At 36.6% G+C, this 17756-nt stretch overlaps 1 protein-coding gene across 3 annotated transcripts in view; it reads right to left on the reverse strand.

Annotated features, from left to right (window-relative positions):
- Positions 1-17756, reverse strand: part of PATJ (PATJ crumbs cell polarity complex component) — a 347778-nt gene that overhangs the window by 186852 nt on the left and 143170 nt on the right. For all 3 annotated transcript variants that reach the window (XM_078073041.1, XM_036091353.2, XM_078073040.1), the window contains exons 26-27: positions 15298-15375; positions 4139-4238 (exon numbers count right to left, since the gene is read on the reverse strand). In XM_078073041.1, coding sequence (XP_077929167.1) covers positions 4139-4238; positions 15298-15375 — 178 coding nt within the window. The remainder of the gene's footprint in view (positions 1-4138; positions 4239-15297; positions 15376-17756) is intronic.

Here is a 17756-nt window from a genome sequence, read left to right on the forward strand (position 1 = left end):
CAGGACCCCGGGACCACGACCCGAGCTGAAGTAGACGCCTAACCGACTGAGACACCCAGGCGCTCCAACATTTAATTCTCATAACAATCTCCACAATCGTTATTTTTATCAAGTATTCTTTTTCTTCTTATTGGTTTTATGTTACTAGTTCAATGGTTGCTTCCATGATTCTGACCTCAACCTCTCAGTATCATTCCACAGCTGGCCACTGATGTTCAGTGACAAAACCCTTCTTACAACACGTTCTTCTCTTAAACAGCCTGACTCTACAATCTCCCGGAAATGTTCTTATGCTAGGACGCTCCTCTGCTGGTTCACGAGGCCCATGCTGGGTTTGCTTTCTGTCGCTGTCTACACATCACTCCTAAGCAAACTCACTAGCTCCCATTAAATGCCAGCTTGGTTTTCTGAATATGGTCCCTGGATGAGAAGATTGGCATCAGCTGGGAAATTATTAGAAAAGGAAATTATTGGGTCCTCCTAGATGAAAAGAATCAGAAATTGAGAGTGGGCCCAGCAACTAGTGCTTGTACAAGCTCTGTAGGTTCCTTTGATGCACTCTGAAGTTTGGAAACCAGAGCTATAGATTAGTGTTTTTCATATTGCAGGTTGCGACTTGGTAGTCAAGAAATAAACTGAGCTGCAAACAGCATTTTAAAAAATGAAACAGAATAAAAAAAAATAAAGTTTTTCATGTTATAAAAGTAAGTAATATTTTGTGAAACCTTTGTTTCAATTATAAATGCACTAAGTGTGTGTGTATACATCTATACTTGATTGTAAAGATTTTATTTATTTATTTGACAGAGAGAGAGAGAGCGAGAGAGGGAACACAAGCAGGGGGAGTGGGAGAGGGAGAAGCAGGCTTCCCGCTGAGCAGGGAGCCCAATGCGGGGTCGATCCCAGGACCCTGGGATCATAACCTGAGCCGAAGGCAGACGCTTAATGACTGAGCCACCCAGATGCCCCTATACTTGACTGTTAAGTAAAATATAGGTTACTATGGATCACAATCTGAAAAAAAAAAAAAAAAAAAATCTGATCTATAGGACTATATAAGCCAGCTCTTTGATTCCTTCTTGTCACTTTGGTCTTATCTTAGCCTTTCTTTCCCATTCTACTTAATGTTGACTCCTCCAAAGCATTTATTCTCACACTATGTTGATTATTTTATTTAGACTATTTATCAATATTTTAACTATCTTATTGTTTATAATCTTTCTCTCCCACTAGAATATAAGCTAATAGGAAGAGAGATCTTATTCCCCGCTATGTTCCCAATACCTAGAACAATGTCTGCCCACCTATAATATCCACTCAATAAACATTTTATGGCAGGATGAAGTTTATGACTAAGTAACTTAGCAAAGCTCACCTAAGTTAAATTATTTTTTAAAGATTTTATTCATTTATTCATGAGAGACAGAAAGAGAGAGGCAGAAGGAGAAGCAGGCTCCCCACTGAGCAGGGAGCCCAATGCAGGTCTCAATCCCAGGACCCCAGGATCACGACCTGAGCCGAAGGCAGACACTTAACCGACTGAGCCATCCAGGTGCCCCAGATTTTAACTATACTTTAAAATCCTATGTGTCTCATGTCTGTGATCTCTCTAATGCAATCACCACTTCCTGGTGGTCCTAAGGCTTGGATTCCAGCCATCCACTTCACAGTCCTGGACCATAGGAAAGTTTAGAAAATCGTATTTTCAGAATTGTAAAAAGATATACTTAGTTTGGGACAATAAAAATCTGGTAAGACAGTGAACCAATCTACTCTTAGTTTTAGATGGAGGAACAGAGTAGTCATTTCATGAGATTAAAAAGCCATGGGATCCATTTCACAAAGAAATATAAGAAAGCTAGAGGCTTTAGGCTCACCTACATTTTAAATGTGAACTATCTAACACCCCATACAGTTCAAACTCTTCTGCAGAAAGATGAACAGTGAATTCAATGGGAAGGGAAAAGTATGCTGAGAAGGAAAAAATTAGAGAGCAAAACAAATGGGAAGTCATATTCATAGCCCAAATATATTTGCGGGAGAATCTGTGAAATGTTATACCTATAAGATGATTTAGGAATTAGAAGTCTTTTTCTGCATGCAGTGCAAATCGGTGCCTTCCTGAACCCCACTAACTGTGAATTTGTTTGTGCACATGTGTGAACACACATGTACATGACTGGAACTTTGGGGAGGGTGCTGCTCTTCTATCTTACAGCCTCAAAGTGATATTCACTAGATAACCCCAAGCACTTTGTACCTACTTCTGCCATAGTAAATGAGACTTAAGTTAACGGCAAGTATAGATGAAGAGTACAGGCTCTGGAGTCAGAGAGTCTGGGTTTAAATTACATTTCTACTACTTACCGGCTATGTAACTTTGAACATATTCCTTAATTTTTCTGAGCCTCAGTTTATTTGTATAATTAGAGATCTCACAGGTTAGTATATCAATTGGGTTAATAATACATAAAGGCCTGGCACATCGATACCAGAGTGCTTACTAGATATCACAATCCTTATACCAAACTCTTCAAATCCTTTTCTCCTCAGATTCTAACAATCCTATGAGGAAGATTATTACAAGACTTCCCTTCCCCTATTACAGATGAGCAAGTGTGAGCCATGAAGGGGTTAACTTGTCCATGAATTCACAACTAAATAGAACTAGGATTAGAACATAGTCTTAGTCACATGCCTAAGCCAGATTTCCTAACAACTATGCAAATATGGGCACTCTAGCATCCCAGAAATTATGAATAACCAATGAGATATCTCCACTCGGCTGCAGCTGTCCTAATACCTGTATCAGAACAAGGGCTTGTGTTACATGTGCGCACACACCTATCAATCATCTCCATCATGTGTAACTCTCCAAAAGAGGTGGAGAAACAAGGCACTACAGCACATTGATCAAATTTTGTTCCCTTCTAGGTTAGTGACCCCAACAAGAAAAAAGGAGCTATGTTTTATTTCTTTCATAACAGATTTACTTAACACTGTTGGTAAAAAGCAGTTGGCTTTCAACAGAGATCTGTTGAATTAATGAAGAAATAATGCACCAGAAAGGGCTCTATAAAATCAAAGTGCAAATCAATTTTTTATAAGGCCAACTAAATAATTATAAACATTATCTATTTATATTCAAATTTATATACATACTACTGTATTTAGAAAAATATCAAGTTATAAAAATCAACATAATAATTATTAGTAAGAGCTATAATACTTGTTGAAATTTTACTATATGGCAGGCTAAAGGCTTTATCACCTTGTTTTAATCTTTACCACACACCTCTGAAGGAAGAACCATGATTTTTATAGAAGAGGGCATGCTGAAGGTCATACACTAAGAAGTGTTACAGCCAGAATTTTAACTCCTTCGATATCTATATCAAACTTTTTCTAAATTGTGGAAGGAACAAGATTATTTTTAAAAGAACATATACATATTTCACAAACCATAAAATCCACCCATTTAAATATATAATCCTGGGGGTTTTACTATATTCACTATCACCACAATCTAATTTTAGGGTATTTTTCATCCTCCCCCAAAAAATTCCATGTACAACAGCAATTGGATCTAACTATATATACTTTACATGCATAAAAGAGATGCAAATTCTTTCAAATAAAGCCTCCATTAAATATATGTATGAATGTATAGTTGATACAGTTAATGCAAAGAAAATCATGAAAGGAACTGTAAAGGAGAAAATATGACTCGGGTCTTTTCTGATTTTGTATTAGCAACATCACCATCGGTTTGAATAGAGCAAGTAATCAAGAGCTGACATCCACATCCAACTCAGATTACTGTGGGTCAAACTGAGAGTTAAAGGACTTCTTAGTATTTTCACATTCACATCCAAATATTAAGACTAGGAGGAAATGTAGATAAAATAGTGTATAACCCACTGCCTTTGATATTCACTCCAATACTATATTAGTGTTAAGGAGGAAAGTTTAGGAAAATAAAGTCACAAAAGGAGATATAACATTTTCCTTTTCAGCATGATATGCTTATGCACATTTTTCCAAGAACCCACAGCATTGCATTTGATAATTGACAATACTCCTGAAAGCACAATTTAATGAACTCTGCATTCACTTCAAAAAATGAAAAGGAACTCACTGTTGGTAAATGCATATTCTTCTTCATTTTCGTCACTGTCCTCAGACGGAGCTTTATAAGGAGGTGGCAGTTTCACTGGAGGTGGAGCTGTTCCTTGTCTCTGAAAATGCAAAATTTGAGAGAAGGTTAATTGCCTTTGCACAATCCTCTTCCTCAATGACAAACAGGCTAAAAAAATAATCTGGAAATATTTTGACTGAATCCAACTTCAGTCATATAACAAGGACTGTAAAACAATTTGTTTTCTTATATTTATGTTATTATGTAAGTGACTGTGATGTAAGCACACCACTACAGAAAATAGGAATTCAAAAGCACAGCATTTAAGATTGTTGACCTACCCAGAAGAATGCATTCCTTTCCCCAGTGAGAAAGCCAATTATGTATATGTTATTTACACTGTTACCAACCAAATAAACCAAATGAAAAACATTTCAAAATCCACTGTATTAATTTTACATTTATTTAAACTGTTCATCAAATTGTAGAAGGTACAGATTTCATTCTTTAAAAAATAGCTGAAATGAAATGCCAAGGTTTTCTAACTGAAAAAATATTCATCTGTAATTTATAGTCAACACACATTTTAATGTTTTAAAAAAGAAAGAAATCTTTATGATGAATACTTTTTGTATTTCGGTGTAAGTATTCTTTAAATTTACACACCACATGATACAGCACATAAATATTTGGTTCGGACTTAATTAAAGCAAAACAAAACTCAATGATCAGATTACCTTCACAGAATGCAGACATTTTCTTGAACGCTGGGAAAAATAAAACATGCTAAAGTTTGTGGAGGTCCAAGCTGCTGAAAAGAATAGGAGCTGATATACCCAAGCACTCCACAGATACCAAAATAACTGGATTAAGATTTTGTTTTGCTACAGGGTTTCAGTAGAGTACATTCAATTATGATTTACATGACAAAACCACTAATGGCAGGATACACCCCAGTAAATGGACAATGACTGGTCCATTACAGAAAGCAGGCATGTAATAAATTCCTCCAAAGCAGAAAACACTATCTGCGATCCATAAACAAAAACACACACCCAAATTTATTTAAGATAATGTCTAACCAAAGCAGCACTTCTCTATACGTAAAAATTCAAAAATCAGTAAAATGCAGGAGTGATGAAGAAAGAGAAGATGCCAAATACAAAATGCCTATTAAGCAACAAAAGAATACAGAAATGTGATCATGCTGTATCTTTATTCTTGCTTGGAAAACCTTAGAAGTGAGTTAAATGAAGAGTAAAGAAGACAAATGGATTCCTTTCAGTAAACCTTTTCCTCAGAACCACATCATTCTAGGTCAAAATTAATAGTTGAAACAAGGACAGCCAGCTTTTAATATTAAGCGAGAGAATTCTCTTTGACAGTGTTTTAAAAACATATTTCAGAGGAAACTGTTTACACCACAGATTTATTAAAATTAAATTCTCCAACACTGTGGAAAAGAATATAGAAAAAGCTTTAGGTCACCCTAAAGTTTGAATGTGGGTTGCCATATACCTGGGGCATCTTTCTACTGTACATGAGAGAAGGTTATAGGCAGGACCTGGCTCTCTCTGTGGCAATGAAGGCTGGAGCAAGGTACATACAAGGAGGCCAGGTGAATGTAATCTCCATGAGGGCAGAGAACAATAGTGTTGTATCCTCACTCCGAGAACAGTGTCCGGTACGAAGCAGGCCTCCCTTAACTATATGCTGAATGAGTAAATAACTGGTTGTCAGTCATGCCAATTAGGTCTTCTAACATATTACCTTCCAGAAAAATGACAATGATGGAAAAGGTTCTTGTCCAATAGCAGTGCATATTAATTTTGTCTGGTAGAGATGCAAATTATTTTAGTCCTGTAGAAAGGATAACTCCAAAGGTTATGGTTTTATTTCCCTATAAGACGTTAACCAGTTTTGTATCTAAATTTGAATCTAACTTATGTATTCTTTTTCTTTCTTTCTTTCTTTCTTTCTTTCTTTCTTTCTTTCTTTCTTTCTCTTTCTCTCTCTCTCTCTCTCTCTCTCTCTCTCTTTGACACAGAGGGAGAGCGCACAAGGAAGGGAAGGGCAGGCAGGGGGAGGGAGAAGCAGGCTCCCCGCTGAGCAGGGAGCCCCCTATATGGGGCTTGATCCGAGGACTCTGGGATCATGACCTGAGCTGAAGGCGGACTTCTAACCGACTAAGCCACCCAGGCACCCCTGCATTCTTTCTTTGAACAATTAATAAATACTTCACTGTCTCCAGTTCTCTCTGAACTAGGCTAACCATCTTGTTGGTTCCCTCGTTAATGAGTTAAGTAAATAAATGTACATTTTGCATAATTTTATAGGTCACATTTTTTTTTCTTAAATTATATTTTGTCAGTTACGGAGGTCTGTTCAAGTAGACTCACCTTCCAGAACCAGTTAAACAGTTACGCCTGAAATATGCAATTCATGAGCTGCATAAGCCCATATACATGATTTTTTGGCGCCCACAGTAAATCCCCAGTGGCAACAGAACTTTGTCTTTTTGACTCTGTTTCTCTTATTTCCAACCCTATGATTTTGTTTCTGATACTAAGCCAAGTTTGGCTCTAATTTGCACTTGGGCTATAAGTTATTTCCCATTAGTAGCAGCAATAAATGGAGTTTGGTGTTACGGTCTAACAATTTAGTGGTATTTGAGGGTCTATTATATATTGGTTCTACAGGGATCTATTCTCTATAGGGTGAGAGACAACAGCAAAGGTTGTTAGTCTTTGTTTGCCTGTTGGAAAGTTTTTGTATACTAACAGGTCTTGAGTCCAATGGAAATAATAGCTTTTCGACATACAGACCAGGGGGCTTGTGTACTTCTGAGTCTACATGTGTCATATGGCTGAAGCTGCAGGACAGGAGCTGAAAGTGCTCTGTGGAGCTGAAAGTGAGGAAAGCCCTTACGTCTCACTGTGAGAAATATTTTCCTACCTTCAGAGGATGCTAATAAATTAGAAAAAAAATCTTTCTGATCGGTTTGAAGAGACTAATAAGCATTAGTTAAATCTAATATTCCCAGAGTTTTCCAGAAAATAGTAAAACTAAACTCACATTACCTTAGATGTGACAGCCTTTTAATTAAAAACCAAAATCCATTTTTACAAAAACCACTAACTCAGAAGCATTTTAATGTGACAATCCAGATTCACAATATCAAAGTGATTTGGTGATTTAAATTTAGAAACAGTTCTACTTTCTTCCTGATATCCTTGATCTTACTGATGTGGTGTATAATGCAAAAATATGTAAGACTGTAAAAACATTTACAACAATGTTGCATGATCCCCACATGTCTACATGCTATGTATGTATACAGATATATTTACATATTGCAGAGTATTGTCAGGTAGTTCTAAGACCTAACACAATGTGGAATATCATGAGAAAACACTATTATCTGTTGCTGTTAAGAATAATCAAAGATGGGGCGCCTGGGTGGCTCTGCATCTGGCTAAGCGTCTGCCTTCGGCTCAGGTCATGGTCCCGGGGTCCTGGGATCGAGCCCCGCATCGGGCTCCCTGCTCGGCGGGAAGCCTGCTTCTCCCTCTTCCACTCCCCCTGCTTGTGTTCCCTCTCTTGCTGTCTCTCTCTCTCTGTCAAATAAATAAATAAAATCTTAAAAAAAAAAAAAAAAGGATAATCAAAGAGCACATCCTGTAACATTCTAAGTGCCACCAGGAAGATCACAAGAAATGATTTTGATCTTTGCAAAAACCTTCATGAGGTTCTCCTTAGCCCCAGGCTCTAGCATGTCCAGATTTCTCACTTGAAATAGATGCATGTCTTCACACACCTTACGGAGGAATAATTTAAATATAATAAAATGTACTCCATTTAAGTACTTACTTGGAATAGATACATTTTTATAAGTTTAACATGACTGTATTTTTAGGGACTATTATGTTTGGTGGGAGACGACACTTTCATTTGGGTAGTACATAAAAAGAAAAGAGAACTAACAGTAGGAGACTACTTCTCTGTGAACGAACATCTCCCACTTATGTTCGTGTCCGTGACTCCTTTAAGACAAAGAATATATGATGTAAACCTGAAGAAAATTTTAGAAGGAAAATACCAAAGAGTTACGAGGATATAGTTAATATTAGTATGTCTATGACTGCTGATGGCCTGTCATTTCACACTCTGTGATGAGAAACAGCACAGACAATAGTGAACTGAAACAAAACAAGAAAAAAACTAGGAATTTATTCAAGACCTGTTTATTTTTTTGTGGTTTTTTGGGGGGGGTAACTTAGTTTCTTAGTCACACTCTCTTTTTTTAAAATGTGAATGATCTCAAGCCAAAATTTAGATTTCTAGCCTACACCTGTCCTAGTAATTGGCTTCAGGTACTTTTTTTTTTTTTTTTAAGATTTATTTATTTATGTGGGGGGAGTGAGTGGGGAGAGGGGCAGAGGGAGAGGGAGAGAGAGACTCTTAAGCAGACTTGTGGCTGAGCATGGAGCCCCCTGATATCATGACCTGAGCCGAAATCAAGAGTCAGGCACTTAACTGTGCCACCCAAGTGTCCCATTTCAGGTGTTTTTTATCGTGTCTTTTTTGATTATCTAGGTAATTCTAGAGAACATGCACTGCTTTTGTACTAAGGAGGAAATAATGCATAAAAGGAATTACTTCTAATGATACTTTTTAAAGAGATAATATAATTTGTAATCATCTGACCTCCCAACTTTGGGAAGGTCCCCCTGTCTGCATCCTGCACATGCTTCTATCATCATAATTATACTTCTATTTATTTACTACGTGTCACATTCACTGGTGCACCTCTTGGAGTAAAGATGCTTCATCATTCCAGAAGGTAGTATAGTGCTTGGCATGTAAACTGTGATTTCAGAGAAGAGACACAGTAAAGTACATCCTGTAACCACTGAAAACAATTAAGTACAATCTTGTAACCACTGAAACATCATCCTGTAATAGAGACACAGACACTGGTATGACTTCTCTCATTGCAATGTTAACTCAGTGGTTATTCTCTATACCAAAGAATTCAGCTGGACCGACTTTCGTGACTTTTGGTTATTACTGAGCTCTTACTGCATTTTTAAAATTTGAATGCAAATATCCTTGCTTTGTATTGAGATTCAATTTGGTTTAATGAACAGGCCAAAATTGATAAGAACCATATATTTATCTTTTTCCTTCCTGGGATCTTAAGTGGAATTATCCTGAATCAACTAAATTACCTTATTCCCTAAAGTAATTAAATTAGTCACCAGTTTATTCATTTGGGTGTGGTTATTACCTATGTCCCTACAGACTAATCCCTTGTCTACTTCCTTTATGACATTATATCCCCAGACTGCTGCAGTCTTAACTGCCACACTATATATAGGATTCCAATAGACATTTGATGAATGCTCAGATCTTTGAATCAAGATATGAACTGACAAGGGGTGCCTGGGTGGCCCAGTCATTAAGCGTCTGCCTTCGGCTCAGGTCATGATCCCGGAGTCCTGGGATCGAGCCCCATATCGGCCTCGCTGCTCGGCAGGAAGACTGCTTCTCCCTCTCCCACTCCCCCTGCTTGTGTTCCCTCTCTCGCTGTCTCTCTCTGTCAAATAAATAAATAAATAAAATCTTAAAAAAAAAAAAGATATGAACTGACAAAATTCCAGCAAGAGGATAGACTAATTATTCTGAGAAATCCATCTGAACCACAAAAAGATGACAGATAAACTTTAAAAAATGTGCTTTTGTAACATGTGACTGAAGCCAGAAACAACCATAAATCCCAAATCGTAAGGTAAAATGGGGCACAGGAAGGCGGCATTTGCCCAGAGGGTATGTGCCATTCCTGGTGACTTAAAGCCAGAGGTGTTTTGTTTTGTTTTGACCTTTACTCACTCAGCCAGTATATACTGTGTGTCTATGAGGGGCCGGGCAGTGTTCTGGGCAACGGAGACAGAGTAATGATGAGACAGATGAGCTCCCTGTCTTCATGGGGCTTCTTTTCCAGCCCCTCTCAGATGCCACATTTTGTGGGTCTTCATGTCTTATCCCCAAATTGCTTTAAGGTAGTAGTCACCGAATTCTCCATTGTTTGCCTTGCCCCACTAGAATGAAAGCTCCAGGAGGACAGGGAATTTTTGTCTATGAAAACTTCATTGTTATGTACTGACATGAAAAAATACACGCATTTTAAAGTGTACAATGTGAATTCATCATCATAATCAGGATGATGAATATAATCATCAGTCCCAAAAGTTTCTCCGTGCCTCTTTTTAATCCCTCCTCCTTCCTGCCCCTTTCCCTGGTCCTCCATTCTCTTGAACTACTAATCTCCTTTTTGTCAGCATTGGTTTTATTTTTCTAGACATTTAATCCCTGTAAATAAAGGCTGTTGCCTTGCAAAGGCTGAGAAAGATTTCTGCAAGTAATGACCTGGATCATGTACATAACTAGTATTTCTACAAGCCATAACCATGGTCTTCTGGAATCTACAAATTATCTGTGTCTACTAGTGATTGCCAAAAACAACTACACAATCCTGAACACACAGCATATGCTACTGCTAATCTGATTATAATCTATGTGATTAAAATCTCAATTCAAAGAAGGTGGCCAACCAAGCTAAAATACAACCCTATAATTTGGTAAGGAATCTAATGTTATTTTTTCTTATCCTTTTTAAGAACCCTTCCCCCCAAATCCTCAAGGAACCTTGATTGAGCCCTGTGTACATGTCCACAAATAAAGTTTTCCCAAGTGTTCAATTCAGTTATAGTTTTTTTTTTCCCTTTAACAGGGTGAAACCTACAATGGATGAAGTTTAAAAAAAACAACAAGTCAAACAAACAAACCAAAATCTTGACCACAGAAGATAGTAAGGTTATTTCCTGGCGTTAGCCTTAGCTTGAGGTGGAAAAAAAGAAGAAAGGTATTCCCTCAGAATTCCTTACAAGCTCAGACCCTCTCAGGTTGGAGACCTGATTTCATTCTGTGTGTGGCTCAAAAATTTCCAAGCTAAAAACCAGGCAAACACAAAAATAAAGTTGGCAAAGATTCAGTGATACTAGATGAAATAGGTGTTTGGGCATTACTAAATAATGTCACATATGAATAAAGATAATTTAAAACTTGTAGACACCTAATAAATTAACTTGAAAAAGTATAAAATAAAAACTGAAAAACCACATGAAAAATAGACTAATTATACTATCAAAATGGGAGATTGTTAGATTATAATGACCCCGCCCCCCAAAAAACGCCAGTAAGTATGTAGAGTATCTGAATAACTTAATTAATTTGCTCTAGTGACTTTGTATATAAACCTATATCCAATAACTATCATGTTAGGAGTGCCTGGCTGGCTCAGTCGGTGTGACTCCTGATCTTGGGGTTGTGAGTTCGAGCCCCATGTTGGGTGTAGAGATTACTTAAAAATAAAATCTTTAAAAAGAAAAACTACTGTGCTATTCTTTTAAATCACAGATATACATTTATAATAACTGAGAATGTGATAGGCCATAAGAAGTCTCACCTAATGTAAAAGAATGTTACATAAATCACAATCTCTGATTATAATGGAAATACATTAGAAAATAGTAAGTTTTTAAAACCATTCACGTGGAAATTTAAAAATACATTTCTAAATAAATTTGGGTAAAAAGAAATTGTGGGGACTAAAAAAAGAACAGTACTGAATAATAGATATTCAACTTAAAATCTTGGGACGTAAAGAGTGACTCAGAAGGAAATGTATGGTCTTAAAAAATTAATAAACTCTACCACTATCTAAAGATTATGGCGGGGTGGGGGTGGGGTGAGTAGAAGAAGAAAACCAAACAAAGTAAGGCAATATAAAGATGAGAACAAAAGGATGCCTGGGTGACTCAGTCGGTTAAATGTCCGCCTTCGGCTCAAGTCACGATCCCAGGGTTCTGGGATCAAGTCCCGCATCAGGCTCCTTGTTCCGCAGGGAGTCTGCTTCTCTCTCCCCTTCTCCCTCTGTGTGTGTGCTCTCTCTCTCTCTCTAGTTCTGTTTCTCAAATAAGTAAATAAAATATTAAAAAAAGAAAAAAAGAAAAGAACTATGGATAGAGCATGGATAATTCAAGCTAATAAACAACTTTGGGGCACCTGGGTGGCTCAGTCAGTTAAGCCTCTTGCCTTCAGCTTAGATCATGATTTCCGGGTCCTAGGACCGCGCCCTGTCAGGCTCTCTGCTCAGCGAGGAGCCTGCTTCTCCCTGTCCCTCTGCCTCTGCCTGCCACTCCCCCTGCTTGTGCTCTCTGTCAAATAAATAAATGAAATCTAAAAAAAAAAAAAAAGATAAACTTTATACCAACAAATGTAAAAAATTAAGTGATATCAATATTCCTAGAAAAGAATCAATAACCATAACTGACATAACTGACTCCAGGTGAAATAGAAAAATCTGAATTGTTCCATAATTATTAAAGAACCAATAAGCATTTTAGATTTTTCCCACATAGAAAACCCAGGCCCAAAATGGCTTCACAGGCTAGTGTGACCAAAGACTTAAGGAATGAATAATTACCACTTTACACAAATGCTCAGAGAACTAAAAAAGAAGAAATACACCTACTATTCATTTTAGCAGTCTCATATATTCAAAAGCAGATAGAATAGCACTTAAATGGGAAATTCCAGGCCAATCTCATTCCTAGCCACAGATGCAAAAATTCTAAAGGAAATAATGTCAGCAATGTGGGGGGAGGGGGGAGGGAATGATCAAATTAAGTTTAATCCAAGAATTCAAGATTGGTTTGAGATTATGAAATCTATTACTATAATTTACCACATTAAGGGATTCAAGGAGAAAAAAATGTATACATACACAATTATTTCAGTGAATGGATAATACATCTGATAAAATTCAATGCCAATGCCATTCATGATAAAAAGTCTTAGCAAAGGTGCACCTGGGTGGCTCAGTCGTTAAGTGTCTGCTTTCTGCTCAGGTCAGGATCCCAGGGTCCTGGGATCGAGCCCCACATCAGGTTCCCTGCTCCACGGGAAGCCTACTTCTCCCTCTCCCACTCCCCCTGCTTGTGTTCCCTCTCTCGCTGTGTTTCTCTCTGTCAAATAAATAAATAAAATCTTAAAAAAAAAAATCCTTAGCAAAATAAGAATGAAAGGGGTACTTCCTGAACTTGAAGGATCATCTACAAAAATTTACAGCACACATCATATTCAATGGTGAAGTATTAATAGCAATTTCTTAAGGGCGTCTGGGTGGCTTAGTCGTTAAGCGTCTGCCTTCGGCTCAGGTCATGATCCCAGGGTCCTGGGATCGAGTCCCACATGGGGCTCCCTCCTCGGCAGGAAGCCTGCTTCTCCCTCTCCCACTCCCCCTGCTTGTGTTCCCTCTCTCGCTGTGTCTCTCTCTGTCAAATAAATAAATAAAATCTTTAAAAAAAAAAAAAGCAATTTCTTAAATATCAGGAGGAAAAACAACAAAAATGTTAGCTATTATTACTTCTTTATTAAACAGTGGTTTTAGTAAATATAAAAAGATTGGAAAAAAGGGGAGAAGAAAAATGCCTTTATCCAGAGTGATTATTATTACATGGACAGAAAATCCAGAAATAAAATTCTACATAGTATTAGAATTTGAGATCCATATTCTTATTAAAATTATATACATTTATAGAGGACATAACGACCCTAGAAGGCTCTACATATAGTATTTAAAATATTTAGTAAGTTTATCTTTAGGTGGTGGGTTTATGAGTGATTTTATTTGTTTCAGTCTTTCAGTTTTTCCAGTGTTCTGCATTGGACTATTTTATTTTATAAAAGAATAATGGGGGGCACCTGGGTGGCTCAGTTGGTTAAGCATCTACCTTTGGCTCAGGTCCCGATCCCAGGGTCCTGGGATCCAGCCCTACATCGGGCTTCCTGCTCTGTGGGAAGTCTGCTTCTCCCCCTCCTTCCTGCTCATGCTCTCTCTAATTTCTGTCTCTCTCAAATATATAATTTTAAAAAAGATTTAAAAAAAAGAATAATGGAATAATGTTACAAGATGTCAAATAAATACATAAAAAAATCAATTTTATGTCTACATACTAGCAACAAACAGAAAATGCAATTTAAAATACTTAAAAGCAATACAAAATGTAAGAGTATCTAGGAATAAACCAAAGATTTACAATACCTTCTCAAGAAAATTATAAAATTAAAAAAAAAAAAAAGAATATATAGACAGATATACCATGTAAATGATTAAAAAGGTTGGATATCATAAAGATATAATTTCTTTACAAATTAATCTACAGATATGATACAATTCCCATCAAAATCATCAAAGAGATTTTTTTGTGGAATTTGACAAGCTAGTCTTAAAATTCATAGGGAAAAGAAAAGGATACAAACAGGTAAGACACCTCTAAAGAAGAAGAAATATGTAAAGGAAATTGCTCTACTAGAAAACAACATTTATTATCATTAGGCTTTAAGAACTGAGCTACTATAGCATTTGTGCTGGGATAGACATGGGGAACAAAGAGAACGTTCAGAAGCGGACCCCTCCTGATAGCCTGAGCTAGTACAAGTTGCACTACAAGTCAGTAGGTAAAGGCGGGCCTATTTTAAACAGTAGGATAGTTCTCTTTATGAGGAAAAAATAAAAATTCATCCCTACCTAATAGCATATCCTAAAATAAATTTTAGATCGACTTAACTGCTAGAATAGAGGTAGGAAAACAGGAATGGATGACTAATTTTGATTGATGGTAAGGAATGTTTTCTCAGTAGAGATAACTTTGAGCTCCTCCTTGGAGGATAAAAGGAGGAGCAATGTGGGAAATGGATTTCCAGGCTGAGAGAACAGCAAGATCAACGTCCCATAAGTTCCCAAGAGTAAGAGGCATTTTCTGGGAACGGACAGACAACTAGCCCAACTGAACAGGAAAGACAGACAACGATGACGAGGGATGATTGGTGCTTTATCACATTTATGCATCTATGTTTCACTATGTTTCTGGCCTTCATCCTGGCCAGAACCAGTTATATTCATAGGAAGGAAACATTATAACACAGTCCTTCTAGCCTGATTACCAGTCAAAACACCATTCTCATTAACTGCAGCTCAGATAGGCAAAAAGACACCAAAAACATTTTTTAAAGGCTTGAGAGGTTCAAGTTACCTTTTCTTTTTTTTCTTCAGTGTTTTGGTCCTGGTTATTAGTGATTTTGTTAGCCTTGTTATGCACACTAGGAATGACCTATGACCACAAAAAAAAAAAGGGGGGGGGGGAGAAGGAATAAAACATTTAAATGTCACAATCATTACATTTCTTAATTTTTAAAGTTAAAATCTTACTTAACTAAGTCTCTGACTTCATCTAAAAAGTAAAGACATGAGAAGTATAATTCAAAGCAAACAATACAGTCTGAAAAATATTACAAGCTAGATAACTCAAAATATTGTGTGTGTGTGTGTGTGTGTATATAACATCAAAGAACAATAAACTCACAATATGTGTAGATCCAGAAAGTGAAAATGAAGATGACAAAAAAAAAAAAATCACAATACTGATTATCATCCAAACATCTCATTTTGCAAAATAGTTTCAGGGGTGACCTACATAGACCTCTCCCTAGAACACAGGATGCACCATTTATTTGATAGTTTTACCTTATTCATCATTGTACCCCAATTCAAGTATGTTATCTAGTATACCGTGCACACTCAAGAAATACTTCACTATTACTGTTAGCATGAAGATAAATTACAAATCTATTTACATCCCTGGATAAAAGCTCAATGAGAGCTGGAATTTAGTGATTTATCACTATACATAGTGCCCAGAAAGAACCTATTACATAGCTGCACTCAATAAATGTTTATACATGAACAAAATAGTTCCATTTCATAGAAATACTTTTAATTCTCAATGGTGCCAACAGCATAGTTTACTTTTTGACTCATTTCTTTTTACAAAACAATCTATGAAACATCTTGGGAAAATATAAAATTTTTAGTGATCTTTTTTGTTTTAAGGCTCCTCAAATAGCTAACACAAATAATCTTGGCATAGAATCTGATGACAGACATGAAGGTTAAGAAAAAAATCTCCTTTCCCAGAAATGTAAAGAAACTGCCTGCCTAGGGGTAATTTAAAAAACAAAACAAAACAGAGCAAAAAACACCTCTCTCTAAATGCAATTTAAGATTAAATTTTCTTCACCTTTAATATAGAGTCTAAAGAAATAAACTGATTTTGGAATAAATGAGAAAGTCTCAGGAATGTTTCATTTCAATAAAAATAAAAAACAACAAAGGCACCTGGCTGGCTCAGTTGGTAGAGCACATAACTCTTCATCTCAGGGTCATGAGTTCAAGCCCCACATTGGGCATGGAGCCTCCTTATAGATAGATAGATAGATAGATAGAAAGAAAATAGTAATGACACTGATCAACATATATTTAATGTTTTGTATGTGAACAGACACTGTTAGTGCTTAGTATTTATTCCTCTATTTAATACAAACAACAATCCAAGTCCATGTCCGAGTTCATTAAACTTTGAGACTTTCTGCAAAACCCCAAAAGAAGTCATTTTATAACATTGGGACCATCAAAGGCCCAAGTTCAAAACCTGGTGGTATTTCTTATCCTGATGAATCTTAAAACAAAATACTTTGCCTTCCTGACAAGTCAGAATACCTGTCCACACTGGACCTACTTTCTCAAACCATGGAAAAAACCAGCTGAAGCTGAACAGCAGAAGCTCTGGGATGAGAAACAATGTCAGCTGCCACCCACAAGGTTTACACTGTTTTTTTGAATAGCACAGAAAGAAATCTCTGTAAATGTATCATTAGCCAAATTTGGAAGACAAAAGGCTCACCAAGAAGACTGCATCTTTAATAAAAGTAGAAGACAGCATGTTTCTTGTGAAAGTAAAAACTATTTTTATATGTTTAATATGCAAATGTACACATAAAGTTTAAAAAGGTGCCATTATGAAACCATGATATTAGGGAAGAACAAATGGAATACAGGGGAACAGAAAGCAGCATAGGATAATAAATCTAATGAAATTTAATGATGATCCCAATTTCAAACAGGTTTGTTTTGAAATGTGGAAAAATAGTATGTGAAATGTAGTTATGTTATTAAGTGGGGGAAAAAATACCCTGGCATAAAAACTTTCTGTAGCAGAGTGCAGTATAAATCATCAGTTCTGCTCTCAAGTAAGCATTTGCCAAATAAATCTAAGTGGATACACACATTTCTTTCCAGCGGAATTCAGGAGAAAAAGCTTAAAAAGGTAATATATTGGTGATACTCCGAAAGCATCTTTTAAAAGCACAAATATAAAAAAGTAAAATATAACTCAAAGAATAAAAAAAAAAGTACAAATATAAACACCACTGCTCAATTCATGATGTTGATGACAATCTCCATGTGACCAGGGCACTTTAGACATAGGGGCTTTGATGATCCCAATGTCAGAAAATGACTTCTTTGGGGTTTTCCAGGAAGTCTCAAAGTTTAATGTAAAGTGGTCGAAAATGATTAAGCATTTGACTATATTTTCTATTCCTGTGATGACCAATACTACTTGCAACAATGAATAAGCCAAAGAGAGGGCCATTC

Source organism: Halichoerus grypus, chromosome 5 (genome assembly GCF_964656455.1).
Source record: "Halichoerus grypus chromosome 5, mHalGry1.hap1.1, whole genome shotgun sequence".
NCBI lineage: Eukaryota > Metazoa > Chordata > Mammalia > Carnivora > Phocidae > Halichoerus > Halichoerus grypus.